This window comes from Sturnus vulgaris, chromosome 17 (assembly GCF_052056855.1).
Source record: "Sturnus vulgaris isolate bStuVul1 chromosome 17, bStuVul1.hap1, whole genome shotgun sequence".
Classification (NCBI taxonomy): Eukaryota; Metazoa; Chordata; class Aves; order Passeriformes; family Sturnidae; genus Sturnus; species Sturnus vulgaris.
In genome coordinates, this window is record NC_142259.1 from 2385758 (window position 1) to 2400543 (window position 14786).

The 14786-nt window shown below is 45.2% G+C and overlaps 1 protein-coding gene across 1 annotated transcript in view; it reads right to left on the minus strand.

Moving 5' to 3' along the window:
* LOC106851645 (formin-F-like) overlaps window positions 1–14786 on the minus strand; it is a 30745-nt gene that overhangs the window by 12258 nt on the left and 3701 nt on the right. Inside the window, exons 2-8 of the mRNA XM_088175089.1 lie at window positions 8611–8715; window positions 7635–7721; window positions 6528–6701; window positions 4802–4950; window positions 2823–2978; window positions 1260–1680; window positions 902–1064 (exon numbers count right to left, since the gene is read on the minus strand). Of these exons, the coding sequence (XP_088031215.1) occupies window positions 902–1064; window positions 1260–1680; window positions 2823–2978; window positions 4802–4950; window positions 6528–6701; window positions 7635–7721; window positions 8611–8715 (1255 nt within the window). The remainder of the gene's footprint in view (window positions 1–901; window positions 1065–1259; window positions 1681–2822; window positions 2979–4801; window positions 4951–6527; window positions 6702–7634; window positions 7722–8610; window positions 8716–14786) is intronic.

Genomic DNA, 14786 nt, shown 5'->3' on the forward strand with positions numbered 1-14786 from the left:
TTTTTAGTCAAGGGATGCAATAATTCCGAGTTATCTCCATCTACGCTTCCCAATTAAAACTTTGCACGCTCTCCAAAATACATTTTTTTCTTATTCATATTCATCAAGTTGAAATCATTAAAACTTCAGAGCTGACTGCTCCAAATTCTTTACACATGTAACCATCCTAAGGCATCTCTAGGTTATAGATATTTTTTGGAAAGGCATCTTTGTGGCAGAAATCAGAGCGCTCTTTGAAGAACAATTACTGCTGCTCCTTTAATATCCACCACTTCTCATCAAGGGGATGAAATGTCCTTTACAATATTTTATTAGGAAGATCAGGACTGGGTGTTGAGCTGCTTCATGAGCTCTGAAATTAGTGCTAGATCAGGCTTTGGGTAGAATCCCACCTGAAACAGGAGAGCAAAGGGTTCAAGAACAGGATCCTGAGCCCTTGGCCGGGGAAAAGCCAAGAATTCCTGACCTGGAGCTGCCCCAAAGGCTCCTCACACCAACCCGCCTCCCCCAGCACTGCACTCCAGGGTCTGCTCCCAACCTGCTCCTGCTGGCTTTGCAGCCCACAAAACTGGAAAAGCCTTGGAAGTCCGAGGCTTAAATTGATTTCACAGGAAGACTTTCCACATCTGCCCCAACACAGCAGCATCACAGCTCAGTGGCTCACCCAGGTTTGTCCAAAAAAAGCAGCTTGGGGTTTATTTCTACAGCATCAAGGGCCACGTTGGGAGCAACTGAGCCATGGGGTGTTTTTTGTACAAAGAGAGAAGCACCGAATTAAAAGATGATTTACATAAAACCTTGATCACTGCCTGTGCAATGGCAGAAAGCAGAAATGGCAATGCAGGCAGAGCTGAGCCCAGGCTCCCCGAGAGGAGCTCCCAGCCCCTGTGAATGCACTCACTGAAGTTATGTGCAACTTTTCTGTCCAGCAGGATGTGCTGATTCACTGCAGGCTCACTGCCCAGAAGCACTGCTGTGTCCTGGATCTGGAACTGCTCACAGAGCCTGCACACATCTATTTTTCTCTTGCATGGGTCACACGATCCCCAGACAGATTTTTGAATCTAAAAATACAGGAGGGACACAGGGTAAACAGAAAGCCAGAAGAACAGAGGCCCTTTGTTCCCTGCAAACACAGAGAGGAGCATCCAGGTTATTTTGTGCCACAGCTGGATTCTTATAACTATCCATGTCAGGCTATAATAGCTCGTTTTTTGGTTTTTTTTTCCTTTACCAGCTACCGTCAGTTTCATCCTCACCTTGTCACAAGGAACGACATCCCAGTGGAAGGGTTTGGTTCTCTTTGCTGCTGCAGAGAGGCTGCAGGGCTGCGGCAGGGCAGGTGGGGCTGGTGGAAGCTCAGCCCTGCCCCTGGCAGGAGGCACAGGGGCTGCTGGGGCTGCCTCCCCCTCTGCAGGCTCTGCCGGGGGGGATGAACCCTTGCTCAGGCTGCTCCTTGCAGAATTCCCACCGAGGTGGGCACTCTCGTGTCCGGGCTCGCTCGCAGGCACCAGGAATTCCTCATAGTCAGCCTCGGGGGAGCTGCACGCTGGAGGCGCCTGCAGGGGCCGGGGGGCAGCGCTGCCCGGCTGGCTGTGCCCTTCCAGGAGAGCCAGCCACTCCCGCAGCCTGCCCGCTCCCTCTGCCCCGCTGTTCTGCACGCTCAGGGGCAGCCGGAACCTGAAATGGGAAAAGGGAACAGCCGGCAGTGCCAACAGCACCCGCACACAGCTGTGGGACCCCCAAAGCTGGCAGTTTGGGTTCTCTGTGCTTTCTGCCTCTGAACACTGCTTTGGAGCTGGGGCCTTGGAGAAGGCTCCCGAATTTGAGTGATGGAGTTAAAATCAAGGGCGTGTAGTTAAATAGAAGTGATCTCACATGGTGAAGGGTTTGGAATTCGAGATTTTTATAATATAGTAATAGGTATGGCACAAGATGGAGGATTTTGGGTGGTGTCTCTTTCTGTGTTCTTCTTCCTTCCTCCCCATGATTTCAGGTAGTTTTTGGTTGGACAGCGCTGCACCGTGGGTCACAGGAGTTTGGTTATTGGTTATTTGGTTATTTGGTAATTATAAATAATCTAGGTGTTAGCTCTCTGTTGCACTGTTTAACTCTAAAAGGCCTTGTAGCAGCTGGATTCAGCTCCACTTTGCTCACTTTTAGCTGGTAGCTGGAAGTGTTGCAGAACTCTCTGTACTTTAGATAAGATTTAATAAACAACCAAGTCTGAACACAAGGAAATTCATCTCCTTCATGTTTTTAATCCTGGCTCTGAGTGAAGACAGAAGAAAATGAAGACAAGCCACTAATTAGGTGGTGCAATTAACCCATTTACACACAGGTTCCTGCTGGAGCAGAGTGAGGTTCAGGAGCTGAGCTTGGCAGAGCAGCCCAGCTCTGCTGGCTCTGGCCTTTTCAGGGTTAACTGCTCAGGTGTTTGGGGTTGGGGAGCTGAGGTTTTGCCATGCATTGACTGTGCAGTGACCCCACCGGCCCTCCTGTCCCCCTGGGGAAGGGAGCAGTGTGTTCCACCTGGCTGGGGGGATCAGAGCCTGCTCACATCTGTCCCAGCAGCTGCGTGAGCATCTCCTCCTGACCTGGCAACTCCAGCTGCTGTGGGCAGGATTTCCATCTCTCAGCTCACTTCCACCTTGGATTCCTCCTGGAAATCCTCCCCAAATCTCTGCAGAGCAGTGCTTGGGGTGATCTGTGTCATTCTGGTGGCCTCATTTCTCCAGGGCTGTTATTTTACCCCGGGCCATGGAGATCCTCTGCAGCTCTGCTTTAACAGATTATTCCTCTGTTATACCAGCTGTACTCACAGATAATGGTGATCCCTGGTGTGAAGGGAGAAGGTGCTGCAGCCACTGTCCCTGCTGATCCCCACGTTCCCAGCTGCCAGAGGGATTGTGGCTGTGGCAGGAGCTGTCCCCAGCCCGTACAAAGCCAATTCTCCTTCCCGCAGCTGTGCCAGGCACCTGCACGACAAGGGATGGACACACAGCTCATTCCTCCTTGACTTCTTATTGACACAGCCTGGCCCTTGTTAAAGCACCCTCCAATGTCCATAAATCTCCACATTTTTACAGCATCCTCCGTGGAGCTGTCAAAAATATCAATAGTACAGCATAAAATCTTTGAGATGTTCTTATTTGAGAGTTTCTTGGTTTTATCTGACACCTAAATAAAGTGTGACATAAAACCTGAACAGCCTGCCATGCCCAGTGAGAGCTAAAATGAAATGTGACCACCAATTAAACATCACCCAAGTCCTGTTCATTTTTTAGCCACTCTCAGTCCCTCCCTCTCCATTTACTGCTCTTGTTTATTTGGGGTGGTGGGTCTTTGGGACTCGGAGCTTTTAGAGGAATCCACCTGGGACTGAGCAGTGAATAAATAATGTGACAAAGCTTCAGAGCTTCCGTGTCTTCCAGGTTTCCAAGCTATAAACAAATCACCAAATTTAGTTCCCAATTATCCAATTTCTCTTGGGAATCCTGTTGCTCCACAGGAACCCATCCTGGACCCCCTCATTCCCAGGATTCACTTGACAGGAAAGGTATTCTGCTCTTGAGGGCTTCTAGCAGGAGTCACTGTGCCAAAATTTGGGGAAAAGCTCTTTAAATTTTAATTAATCCTGGAAGAAATTGCCTGAGCATGCAGAGCTTCCATTTCAGCAGAATCCTCTGCTTCAGCCTCTCCTCTGGAATTCTGCCCTCAGAATTTATAACAAAGGTCTCAACAAGAGATTGGGTTTTATTCTTATTTAAGCTTTTGCCTTCTCATTTTTCTGGAGGGTTTCTGCCTTTCTTTATCATTCTGGCACTTCTAGCATAACTCCCTTTCCCTCCACTCTCTCTTCAAGGTGTGGCTGGTTGATTCAGGTGCTCTATGAAGAATTGAAATAAGTTTAGCTGCTCCTTAATTAATTAAACATGAAATATAAATTGCATCTATTCCCACACAAGCGCTCAAAGTGATAAGAATTGTTTCATGGAGCTGGCAATGCTATTGATCTCTCCTTTCTTCAAGGCAGGGACTTATGGCTTAATCGGATCTCCTGATGCTTCCACCATCACTTACTTTGCCAAAAAAAAAAAAAAAAAAAAAAAAGAAAAAGAAGGAAAAGGAGGAGGAAGAGAGAGGATAAATATCAAGAAGAAAACAGCAAGGGCTTTGCTTCACAAGATAAATAGGAATCAATTTTTGTTTGTTAACAAACCTGTTCAGTGTTGCAGGGTAACAAATCTGGACACACTCAAGGGTAGTGTTTACAAGACATACAGTGGTATCCTTTTAAAAGCAATTAAAATCATTTTCTGTGAAGTCTTTTGAGACAATTGCCTTGTGCAGATAATTACAATGTGATTTTTTTTTCATTAACTAGACAGAATTTTTTCCTCTCTCTTTCTCTCCTTTGATGGTTTAAGAAATTCCCAGGTGTTTTAGGAGCTGTCAGGGAAGGGTGGTTTGTTTGCAGAATGGAGAGCAAACCATGGAAAACCACTGGATTACTGAGAATGGAGGGAAAAGTCAAGAGAGAAACAAATCCCAGCATCAAAATTGTTCTGAGCACCATCACCATTACAGATTTGTGCTGCCAGTGCTCCCAGCAGGTCCAGATCACAACTTTGGTTTTTCGGGTGCCACTGCTGCACTGACAGCTCATTGCAGTGCTTCCATCTCATGCAGATTGGGCATCTTCCTTTGCACTTAAAAAAAAACCCCTAAATAATTGTTATCAGCACATTCAGATCTAAATGCTTCTATCATAAATTTTAACGAAATCCAGAGCTCATACTTCACCCATTCAGTGGAGGTTGCAGTGTTCTGCTGCAGATCCAGCAGCCCTTCGTGGATCACATCACATTCTGCAGGTCTCCCAGGGCAGGACTCCACTGGTCTCTTGCAAGAATTTCTCTGTATAACTCTGCTCAGTAGGTAGATTATCTAGATCATAAGTGGCAGCAGAGAAAAAAAATATTTTCTACGTTAATTCCCTTGACTAAGACATCAGTAGTTGGATTTTACAAGTACAAAGCCACAGTCAAATGGGTAAAATAAATCAACATAAAATAACTCAGGTCTTTCTGTGATACAAAACTACTTAACTGCAATTTGGTTTTATGCCCACAATTCTAAACGTGTCAGTGTAAGGAGAATATAATTTTACTCTGAAGGGGTTACTGTAAAACAGAACTTTTAAATTCATACACAAAGCAGTCCAGGACAAAGTTTCTGTTCAGCTCAGCTCAAGCCCAAGCAGCACTCGATTGATTCAGGTGAAAATCTCAGACAATGCTCAAAGATGAACCACTGGGTCTTTTCTCAGCATGAGGACAATCCTCATTCATGCTTCAAATCGGGCATTTGAAGAAATATCCGGTACAGAGAACAAAAAGTGCTTCCAAAGTTCCCATTAGGATTGAGCTGTGCACATCACCAGTTTTGTTTGCTTGTTTTAACATCCCAGAGCAGTTCCATCCATGCTGTGCTGCAGAACTCACCTGGAGCTGCCTTTACACCCCCAGTGCTCTGAGCTGGGCCAAAATCCTGGGGCCAAACTCAATCCTGAGCTCACATTCCCTTTGTTCCCTGTCCCAACAGCCAGGGAATAAACTCATCCTTCTCTCCTTTTCTGCCTGCACAATGCCCATAGCAGGACCCACAGCTGGTCTGTGGGTTACAGAGGGTTAATGAATGAGGTTTGTTTGGAGAAGTATTCTCTGACCAAGTCTTGGCATGGAGACCAAGAAGAGAAGAAGGAGAAAAGAAGATCACTAGGGGGGAAAAAAACCCCACAGCTGTGGAAAGTATTTTTAGAAAGGTCCTGGGTAGAATAGGGGTGGAAAGAATTTCTGCCAATGATTGCTGTGTGACCAATAAGAAAATGTAAGCTGTGTAGAGGGTATAAAATACAGTGTGATGTTGTAATAAACCTTCTGAAATGTAGTGTGCCTTTTGTGAGTTGTACCTGCCCCTACAGCAACAAATGCCCAGCAATGCCTGGGACCTGCTGGGTGCCACCATCCCAGCTGGGATTACAGCAGTGCTTTTCCAAACTCACCTTTATGTGTGGACACACACATTTAGAGAGCTGGGGAATTACAGCTTGGAAATTCATTTTCAGGCCTGGATTTCTCCTGACTCTCAGCTCCATTCCCAGGCTGACAAGCTGACTGCAGCTTCAGTTAGGGAGGAGTCTCCCAGGGTGAGAACATGGTGAAAAACAGAGTGGAATTCATCACCAACATTAACACCTGGTGTCTTTCCCGTGGGACACATCCTGAGGTGCTGTCCCAAGGATGTTTTTCCCAATTGTCCAATGAACTCCTGTCCTGTCCTGGCTGCACTAACACACTTTAAATCCGGGCTGTCTGTACAATAAATTGGCCTTTTTCCCCCAAAGAGCTCCGTGTGTGTTGCTGTCCTTTCTCTCTCTGTGCAGTGCAGTGACCACACAGGGAATGCCCAGCAATGCCTGGGACCTGCTGGGATTATTCACAGCAATGCTTTTCCAAACCCACCTTCCTTTTGTCATCAAGGGACACAGCCTCCAGCTCATAGTCCTGCCTCCCGTGGAACACGATGCTGAAGCGCCTCCTCTCAGCATCCTCGCAGCCTTTGACTTGGGAGAAAGGGAACTGCTTCTTAATGATCCCTTTCTCGATGTTAAAAATGGTCCTGGTGTTGAAATCAAGCTGCAATACAAAATCCTGCATCACTTCAGGCCATCTTGGTTGAAAGGCAAAGGTAACATCCTAATATTGCCACGTGAAGGTGTTTAGATAAAAGAACAGAATAAATATAATTTTAAATTACATTCCACCATCAAGATATTGCCCAATGTTTGTTTTAGTCACAAAAAACCCCGGATATTCCTTGTAAGCCGTGTTTCCACACATCTCTTTGGATGAATATGCATCCATTTATCATTCTGAAATATTATTTCTTTTTAAATTCTCCTTGTCTCACAAAACCCAGTGCAGAAACTTCCCCTCCAGAACAAATTAAGGCAGAACCACTCATCCAGTTCCTCACTCCTTCAGTCTCTGAAATGCAGGTGGTTAAAAAAGCAGTTCTAAGTTAAAAGTTAAAAACGTGCAGACCACAGCACGAAATGCCCACATTGTGGCCTGTCCCTGGGTTCTGTTTTTAGCAGGAAATCTCCAAAGCAGAACCTTTCTCATGAAAGAGAACCTTGCAGAACCTTTCTCATGATTTTCTCTGACTTTCGAAGGCTGCTGGTAATTAGAGAACTGAAATTAAACTAATCCAGATTCCCAGATTGAAAACTTCCACATCTACTACACACATCCCTCCATTTTTCCACTCTATGTCTAAACAAAAAATCTTTTCATTAAAAAAAAATTGTGAATAATGCTGAAAAAAATATATTTTGCACCTTTGAGATGTAGTAAATAAAAACCACCCTGTAGCATGCATAATTTGGACTTGTTCATTATCAAATCTTGCCCAAACTACAAGAAGTTTTAGTGAAATCCAGGAAAAAACCATGAAACCTTTGTCCTTGACTTCATGAGAGCAGGAAACCACCATGAGGTGTTGTTGACAGAAGTTTCCTTTGATATATTTCTATACACTGCACTAAAAGTGAGAAGTTTTAAAGTTACCTGCAAAATTCGTTTCTGCCACCGGTAGTGTTTGTATTTGTAGATAATGAAGTTAAATTGGGACCCAGTTAATGAATCCTGTGGGTCCTGGGAAACAGAACAGAAATCAGCAACACATCCCACACTGGGATCACGTTTGGGATGTCTGGGATATGTGTTTGGGATAACCAAATCCAGCTGTTCTCTGTCTGTGAACAGAAACAACGCTGGAGCCCTGCAGGAGAATTCACCTGGAGAGAGATGGAAACATCCTCCTGACTTTTGTTAATCACATTCATGAAGATGGGGAGAGAGATTATTAACAAGGGCAGGGACAGGACAAGGGGGATTGGCTTCACACTGACAGACAGTGAGTTTGGATTAAATATGAGGAAGAAATTCTTTACTAGGAGGGTGGAAAAGAGAAGCCTTGCAGTGCCTGAAGGAGCTGCAGGAAAGATGGGGAGAGAAGATTTACAAAGGATGGAGTGCCAGGACACAGGGAATGGCTTCACACTGAAATTGAGAAGGTTGGGGTGGGATATTGGGCAGGAATTCCTCCATGTGAGGTGGGGAGGCCCTGGCACAGGGTGCCCCTGGATCCCTGGCAATGTTCCAGGCTGGGATAGTGGGAGGTGCAGGGAGGTGGAACAAGATGAGCTTTAAGGTCCCTTCCAACCCAAACCATCCTGGGATTCTGCAATTCTGTGATTCTGTCCCACATTTATTAATCCAGGACTTTTTGCTACCCTTGGAATAACATCCCTAGTATGGATTTGAACTCCCTAATCCAGGTAATGCCATCAGTGTAGGCACAGCATTTCCATGGAACAGCCTTGCAGGACACAGGCAGTGCCTGCTCGGGAACTGGGCTGTTTGGGATTCCCAAACTGGGGTTGTATCCTTGAAAGCAATCCAGACACACTCCTCATCTCAGCAGGGCTCTCCAGAATATATTACAAAATACATCAAAGGAATATATGACAAAATACATTACCTTTTCAGCACACACCTCCTTCTGTGCCAAATGCAGAGCTCCTTCGATGCTCACTTCTTTATTTTTCACCATGTTCATAATTTTGAGGATTTTTTCCTGGCTTAACTAGAAGGGGAAAAAAAGAAAAAAGTCAATCAGATGTTTTTAGAGATTGGTTTTTCATCTGGCTGTGGAGGATACAGAGTGCTCGTGACACAGCCACGGTGGCTGCCATAAAATTACAATTTCACTCATATTTGATGTTCTACTGACAACCTGCCCAGAAAATAAAATCTCCCTTTGAAGGCCAGTGAAAGTCCACAAGATATCAAACATACTGGGGCTTTTACAACTTCAGAAGATGTGGTGGTAATATCTGGAGATAGAACTGCCAGGGGGAACCTCTTTGAGTTAGAAACCCTGGCAAGAAGTGAAAACATCAATTTTGCATGGGAGCCTGTCTCATCCTGAGCATAAAGCCCTGCACACAGGACAACATGAAAGAAAAATCAGGAGCATTTGACATTTTCAGGGTGAGGAGGGGGCAAGCTGCTGTTGGTACAGGGAGGTGCAGCTGCCACGGGGGTTTAGTGAAGCACATGAGAAGCCAGAGGTGCATTTCCCCTTTTTCTGTCACCAGAACAGGAGCTGGAGCTGCCAATGAACTCTCAGAGCAATTCCTGTCACTGCTGACAGGCAGCAGGTGTGGCTGTGATGGCAAACAGGACTCCACGAAGAGAAAAGGCCAGGGCAGGACCAGGGACACCGAGCTGCAGCTGTCAGAGAGGGATTTGGGCTTTGGAGGGGAATAAAAAACCTTCCTTTGAGACAGACCCCTGTGTGCCAGCCATCCCCCAGCAGAGATGGGAGTCTGGAAGGAGCCTGGGGGTTTCACCTGCAGAGCTTGGCAAGTTGGGATTTTTTTATCCAGACTCCAAGATCCAGGTCGTTCCCTATGCCCTGAGAATGAGTTCTCCACCAGGAGAGATTCCAAGGGTTTCCAAACATTCTTTTCAAAGTCTCCAGGTGGACACCCAGGTGCAGAGCCCAGCACAGGGTGTGCAGGAGCAGGGCAAGGGCAGCAGGGTTGGGAAGGACAGGAAGGTTGGGAAGGGGACAGGAGGGTTGGGGAGGGGACAGGAATGTTGGGAAGGGGACAGGAATGTTGGGAAGGGGACAGGAATGTTGGGAAGGGGCCTCCCCTGCAGTTGGAGCTGCAGATGTTGAGCACCTGCCCTGCTTTTCCTGCAGCCACCCCCTCCAGGGACAGAGCAGCTCCTGAGCTGAACACCGCAGCAATCATGCAGCACAAAGTCCTCTTGGAGCCACACAGGATCACTGAGGTTGGAAAAACCTTCCAGACCTTTGTGTCCAACCTGTGACTGATCCCCACCATGTCCAGTCCCTCCCTGGCCACCTCCACCCACCCAAGCCCACAGACACCAGGCACAGCTGCAGTGCCCCATAAAAACCACCAGTCCCACCACAGAGCTCCAGCAATCCCACTAAATTCCCCCCTTTCCCCAAGCCACGCTACACCCAGCACTCTTTATTTTATTTTACCAGATTTCTGCCAGCCCCTGGGACACACACACACACACACCCTGAACAGCCTCCAAATAAAACCAGGAGCAAGAGAAATATTTTGTTTTTAAAGGTCTGGAATTTTCAGTGCTAATGTGAAGGTAAGTGATGGCCCAGGTGCCACTGCACACAGGAACGGGGGCAGTGAGGAAGGAGGGAAAGCTGCCTGAGAATTCATTCACAGAAGTTTCCTGCAGTGCTCACTGCTGGAATTTTAAATGGCCACATTTAAAATTCACACCTCACACACACTGGGTAGGATTAGATCTTAACAAGACAATTCCCCTCTGAACAAACCCAGTGTGAGTAAACAGGAATATGGATCTATTTGAACTGAAAAATACAGTTACCTTAAGGCAAAGCTCTGCCAGCTCCAAAGTGCAAGAGCCTATTTATTCAGGATAGCAGCTCCTGAGATGAAGTTGGAAACTATTTTTGCCTATTAGGCCTTCTGGAGAAAAGTTCAAAGAATTTTTGCAGCACGATGACAATTTTAATTTCATTTTTTTCAAGTTTAATATTGTAAGATATTTTCCTTTTTTAAAAAAAGTGCAGAAAGGAAGACATTCAACTCAATATTCAACTCCTTCTTCTCCTTACCTTCACCACATGAATTTCTGCCCAAGATGTGAAAGCAGCAGGGAACATTTCTTAATTTGCTTAATAATGGATGAGGGGGAAAATGTTCACAAAAGAGAAACAAATCATTGTGTGTATTTTAAGGTTTGTGAGGAAGTCAGACCCTGACAGAGAATCCATCCCCAAGGAGCCCACGAAAGGCACTGCTTGGGGCAGGTTGTTTTTAACAGCACCTCCTTGTTTTACACCTCTCTTAACTCTCTGCACATCTGGAATCTGGAGGGAAACATTTCCAAAGCCAAGAGAGGCAAAAAAGGCATTTTTCACCTCATGAGAACTGTCAGAATTATTTGTCAGAAGCCTGCCTGCCTCACTTGGGTTGTTGACAATCACATTTCATGGTATTTTCACTTGCAAACAAGACTTTGGTACCAGATCCTGACCTTTAGCACTTTGTCTCTCTGGGGCTTTTCTCTCAGCATGACACACTTTTTGTAATGTGTTTGTTTTAGTTATGTTTTTCTTAAAAAGAAACCAAATTTGTCATATTATCCACCAGAATGCCACTAAGCCATTCTGTGTTATATTGCCTAATAAAATGTGACTGGAACAACCAAACTGAATGTTTTAAACACGACTGGAAAACAAAAGTTGGGAAAAAAAATTACATTCTTCTATTATAAAGCAGGCACATTAAGGAAATACACGAGATTGTGTTAATAATGCACTCACTCACCTGCCAGGTTAAAGCAGCTTGTTTAAAACAGATTAAATTTTCATCACCCTCCCCAAATTCAGCAGAGCCACACAAGAGATTTGAAAGAATTCACAATTGAAGGAAGAGCTGGGGCTCCAGAAGGAGAAGTGAGAAGTTAATTCTCTGGAATGAGAGGTGAGATTTTTGTATTTTTGGCCTGGTACAAAATGTGTTCAGTGGGGAGAGAGGAGATTTCTGCCTTGTTCTGGGGCAGCTGCCAACACTGCCCTGCCCATGACCCTGCCAGGCCTTCCTGCCTCTCCCCATGCACCTAAAAGGACCCATTAGAGGGTTTGCATGGAGTCCAGACACTGTAGAAATATTACAGATCTGGAATATGAAAGAGAAGATAGAAATATTAAATATCTGGAAATATTAAGGATAGAAATATTAAATATATGGAAATATTAAGGGCAGAAATATTAAATATCTGTAAATATTAAAGATAGATATATTAAAGATCTAGAAATATTAAAGATAAAAATATCAAAGATCTGGAAACATTAAAGATAGCTATATTAAAGATCTAGAAACATTAAACATAGAAATATTAAAGATCTGGAAATATTAAACATGGATATAGTAAAGATCTGGAAATATTAAAGATAGATATATTAAAGATCTAGAAATATTAGAAGATAGAAATATCAAAGATCTGGGACAATCCCAGCTCTTCCAACACCCAGTGTAGAGTGAGGGGTTAAAGCCCCAGTTAAAGCCACACCACCCAAGTGACTGTGGGGCAGGGCAGGGGCAGCACCCAGGACATGGGCAAGGATAAAACCAAAATGTGTTCCCCTGGCTGCCGTCCCTGCCTCTGCCCGTGCAGCCACCCCTGGGCTCCTCCAGGGGACAAGGCACCCCTGCACATCTGTCCTGCCGCTGGGAGCCCTCCCTGCACTGCCTGCTGAGCAATTTCAGCTAATTCTGCCTTTTGCTCAGCTTATTGCTCTCATTTGTTCTTATTTTTCTGACTGATGCCCACAGAGGCTGCCAAGAGCAGGGGCTGGACAGAGTTACAGGAATAAATTGGGATTTATTAAAAACCTCTCAAAGGATTCACCCTGGGCAGTGCAAGAGCCTGGCCATGGCTCTGCCCTGGATGGATCCCAGGTCAGGAGTTTCACACTTTTATCAGTTTGGGTCCATTCCCATCTTGGGTTCATTGTCCAACCCCAGCTCCAGGTTCTGCAGTCCCATCCTCCAGATTCTCTCCTCAATTCTCTCTTTGCACCTTTTGGGGCTGGAGCTGCAGCTGTCCTTGGTTGTGGGGCTGGAAAAGGATTGTTTGGTGTGCCTGAGCTGGGAGGAGAGCTTGGAACACTTTGTGTGGAGTTCAGAGTTAGATCCTAATGCAGTGCAGAATCTGGAAAATATGAGAGCTCAAACCTTAAGGCATCAGGAACACCCTCCCTGAATCCCACAACATGGCAGCAATCTGATCCAAAATACTCCTGGAATGTTTGCACGTGCATCCACGGAGCCACAGAGGAAATGTGGCTGCACAGCCCCACAGAATTGTCACAATCGTCACAAACTCTGGTGTGGCTGGGTAAAACATCACTCCAGGCTCACCTGGGAGGAGATCACAGCTCTGCCACCCCATGCAGGAATCCTGCTCCTGCACCAAGGAGCTCTGGATTCAGTTCTAGCCAAGCTTTTTTCTGCTGTTAAACATTCCTTACACTTGTCCTGATTAAACATTAAACATTTAACATCCTCAGCTGCTCCCTGCAGGGCAGCTCCTGGTGTGCAGGATCCAGAGGGAAACTGGGATTGTTCCAAATCCCCTCCACAGCAGCATCTTCTGGCACTTTATGCTCCAAGGAAAAGGGGGCTCAGCCCAAGAGGAAAGGATCAGCCCAGGGCTAATTGCTGCTTTACAGAGAATTCATTAATTTTGGGGCATAAGTCTGACTGAACTTCACTCTGCCTGCATGCTGAATGTGTCATTAAAGTGATTTTAAAGACAGCAGACACAATCTGGATTGCCTCAAAGATCCAGCTTGGTGTTATCAACTTCCCTCTCCTAATTTATTCACTTTCTCCAGGTTTAAAGTCGGCCCAAAATGTGCTGAGTGCCCCCAAACATTTCCAGGGGAGTGGTTTTCTCCTAGGACTGGGGTATCTGAAATTCACTTTCAATTTACATGAAATCTCAGACCAGGTGACTGATGTGGTATTTTTATGTGGCAATACCATCTTTTGTAGCCAGGCCTAGAGACAGACTAATATTATTTGTCAAACTGAGCTGCTATTCATCAAACAAAATTATCCATCTGTAATAATATTTTGCATTATTTTTGCAGATCCATATCTGGCTGAACAGTATCTGTCAACATTTATTCAAAGAAGAAGGGATTCATCAAACAGGAGCTTGATTTTCTTGAAAACGCTGGAAATTCTGCCACTTCCAGGAGGAGCTGGAGGAACTCAAGGATATATTATAGTAATTTATTCCTTACTGATATAAAGGTATGGAGTGATTGATTATAACAACATAAAAATCTCAAAGAACAGTTCTCAAAAATATGAATATAAACTGGTGCCCAGTGACGTGTCCATAGCACAGTTACAATACCAACAATTTTCACATTGAAAATATCACCATGTTGAGGAATCTCAAAGCCTTAACATTTCTTAAAATTCCCTCTGAAACAAAAAATGACACTTTCCAGGTCTCACATGAGGCAAACACTTCAGATTTTCCCTCAATCACGAGCATGGACCCTCCTGCTTTATCAGCCCTGAGAACTCGTCAGGAAATGACACTTGGAAAGTAATTTCACTGTGAAAATTCAGGATAAATTGAGTGGTGCTGCTTGCACGGGAGACTGACTCGGTTTTGTGCTATTCACTGTTTCATCAGTGATCTGCTGAAGGACTGGAGATTATGTTTATTAAATTTGGGGATTTTGATGGGCAGCTGGAATGAACTGCGAGGGGGATTCAAATTCCAAACAGCCTTGACAAATGAGAGCAGCAATAATCTATAATTCAGCAAGCAGAGGGGGGGGAAAAAAATCGGGATGTTCAGCAGGAGCTGCCAGCTTCACGAGCACTGGCTGAAGAACATATTTTTTTGCAGAAAAAGCCCAGAAGTTCGAGCAGCTTGCAAAGTGACAGCAGCTCCCAACATGGTGCTGCTGCAATAAAAGGGAATTTCCCTCGGGGAGATCCCAGGCAGCAGCAAAACCCTGAAACAAGAGAGCTCAGCACTGACAAAGGGCTCTGCTGGAATAAGGGGAGAAGATTTCCATTCCTCCAGAAAAGAGCT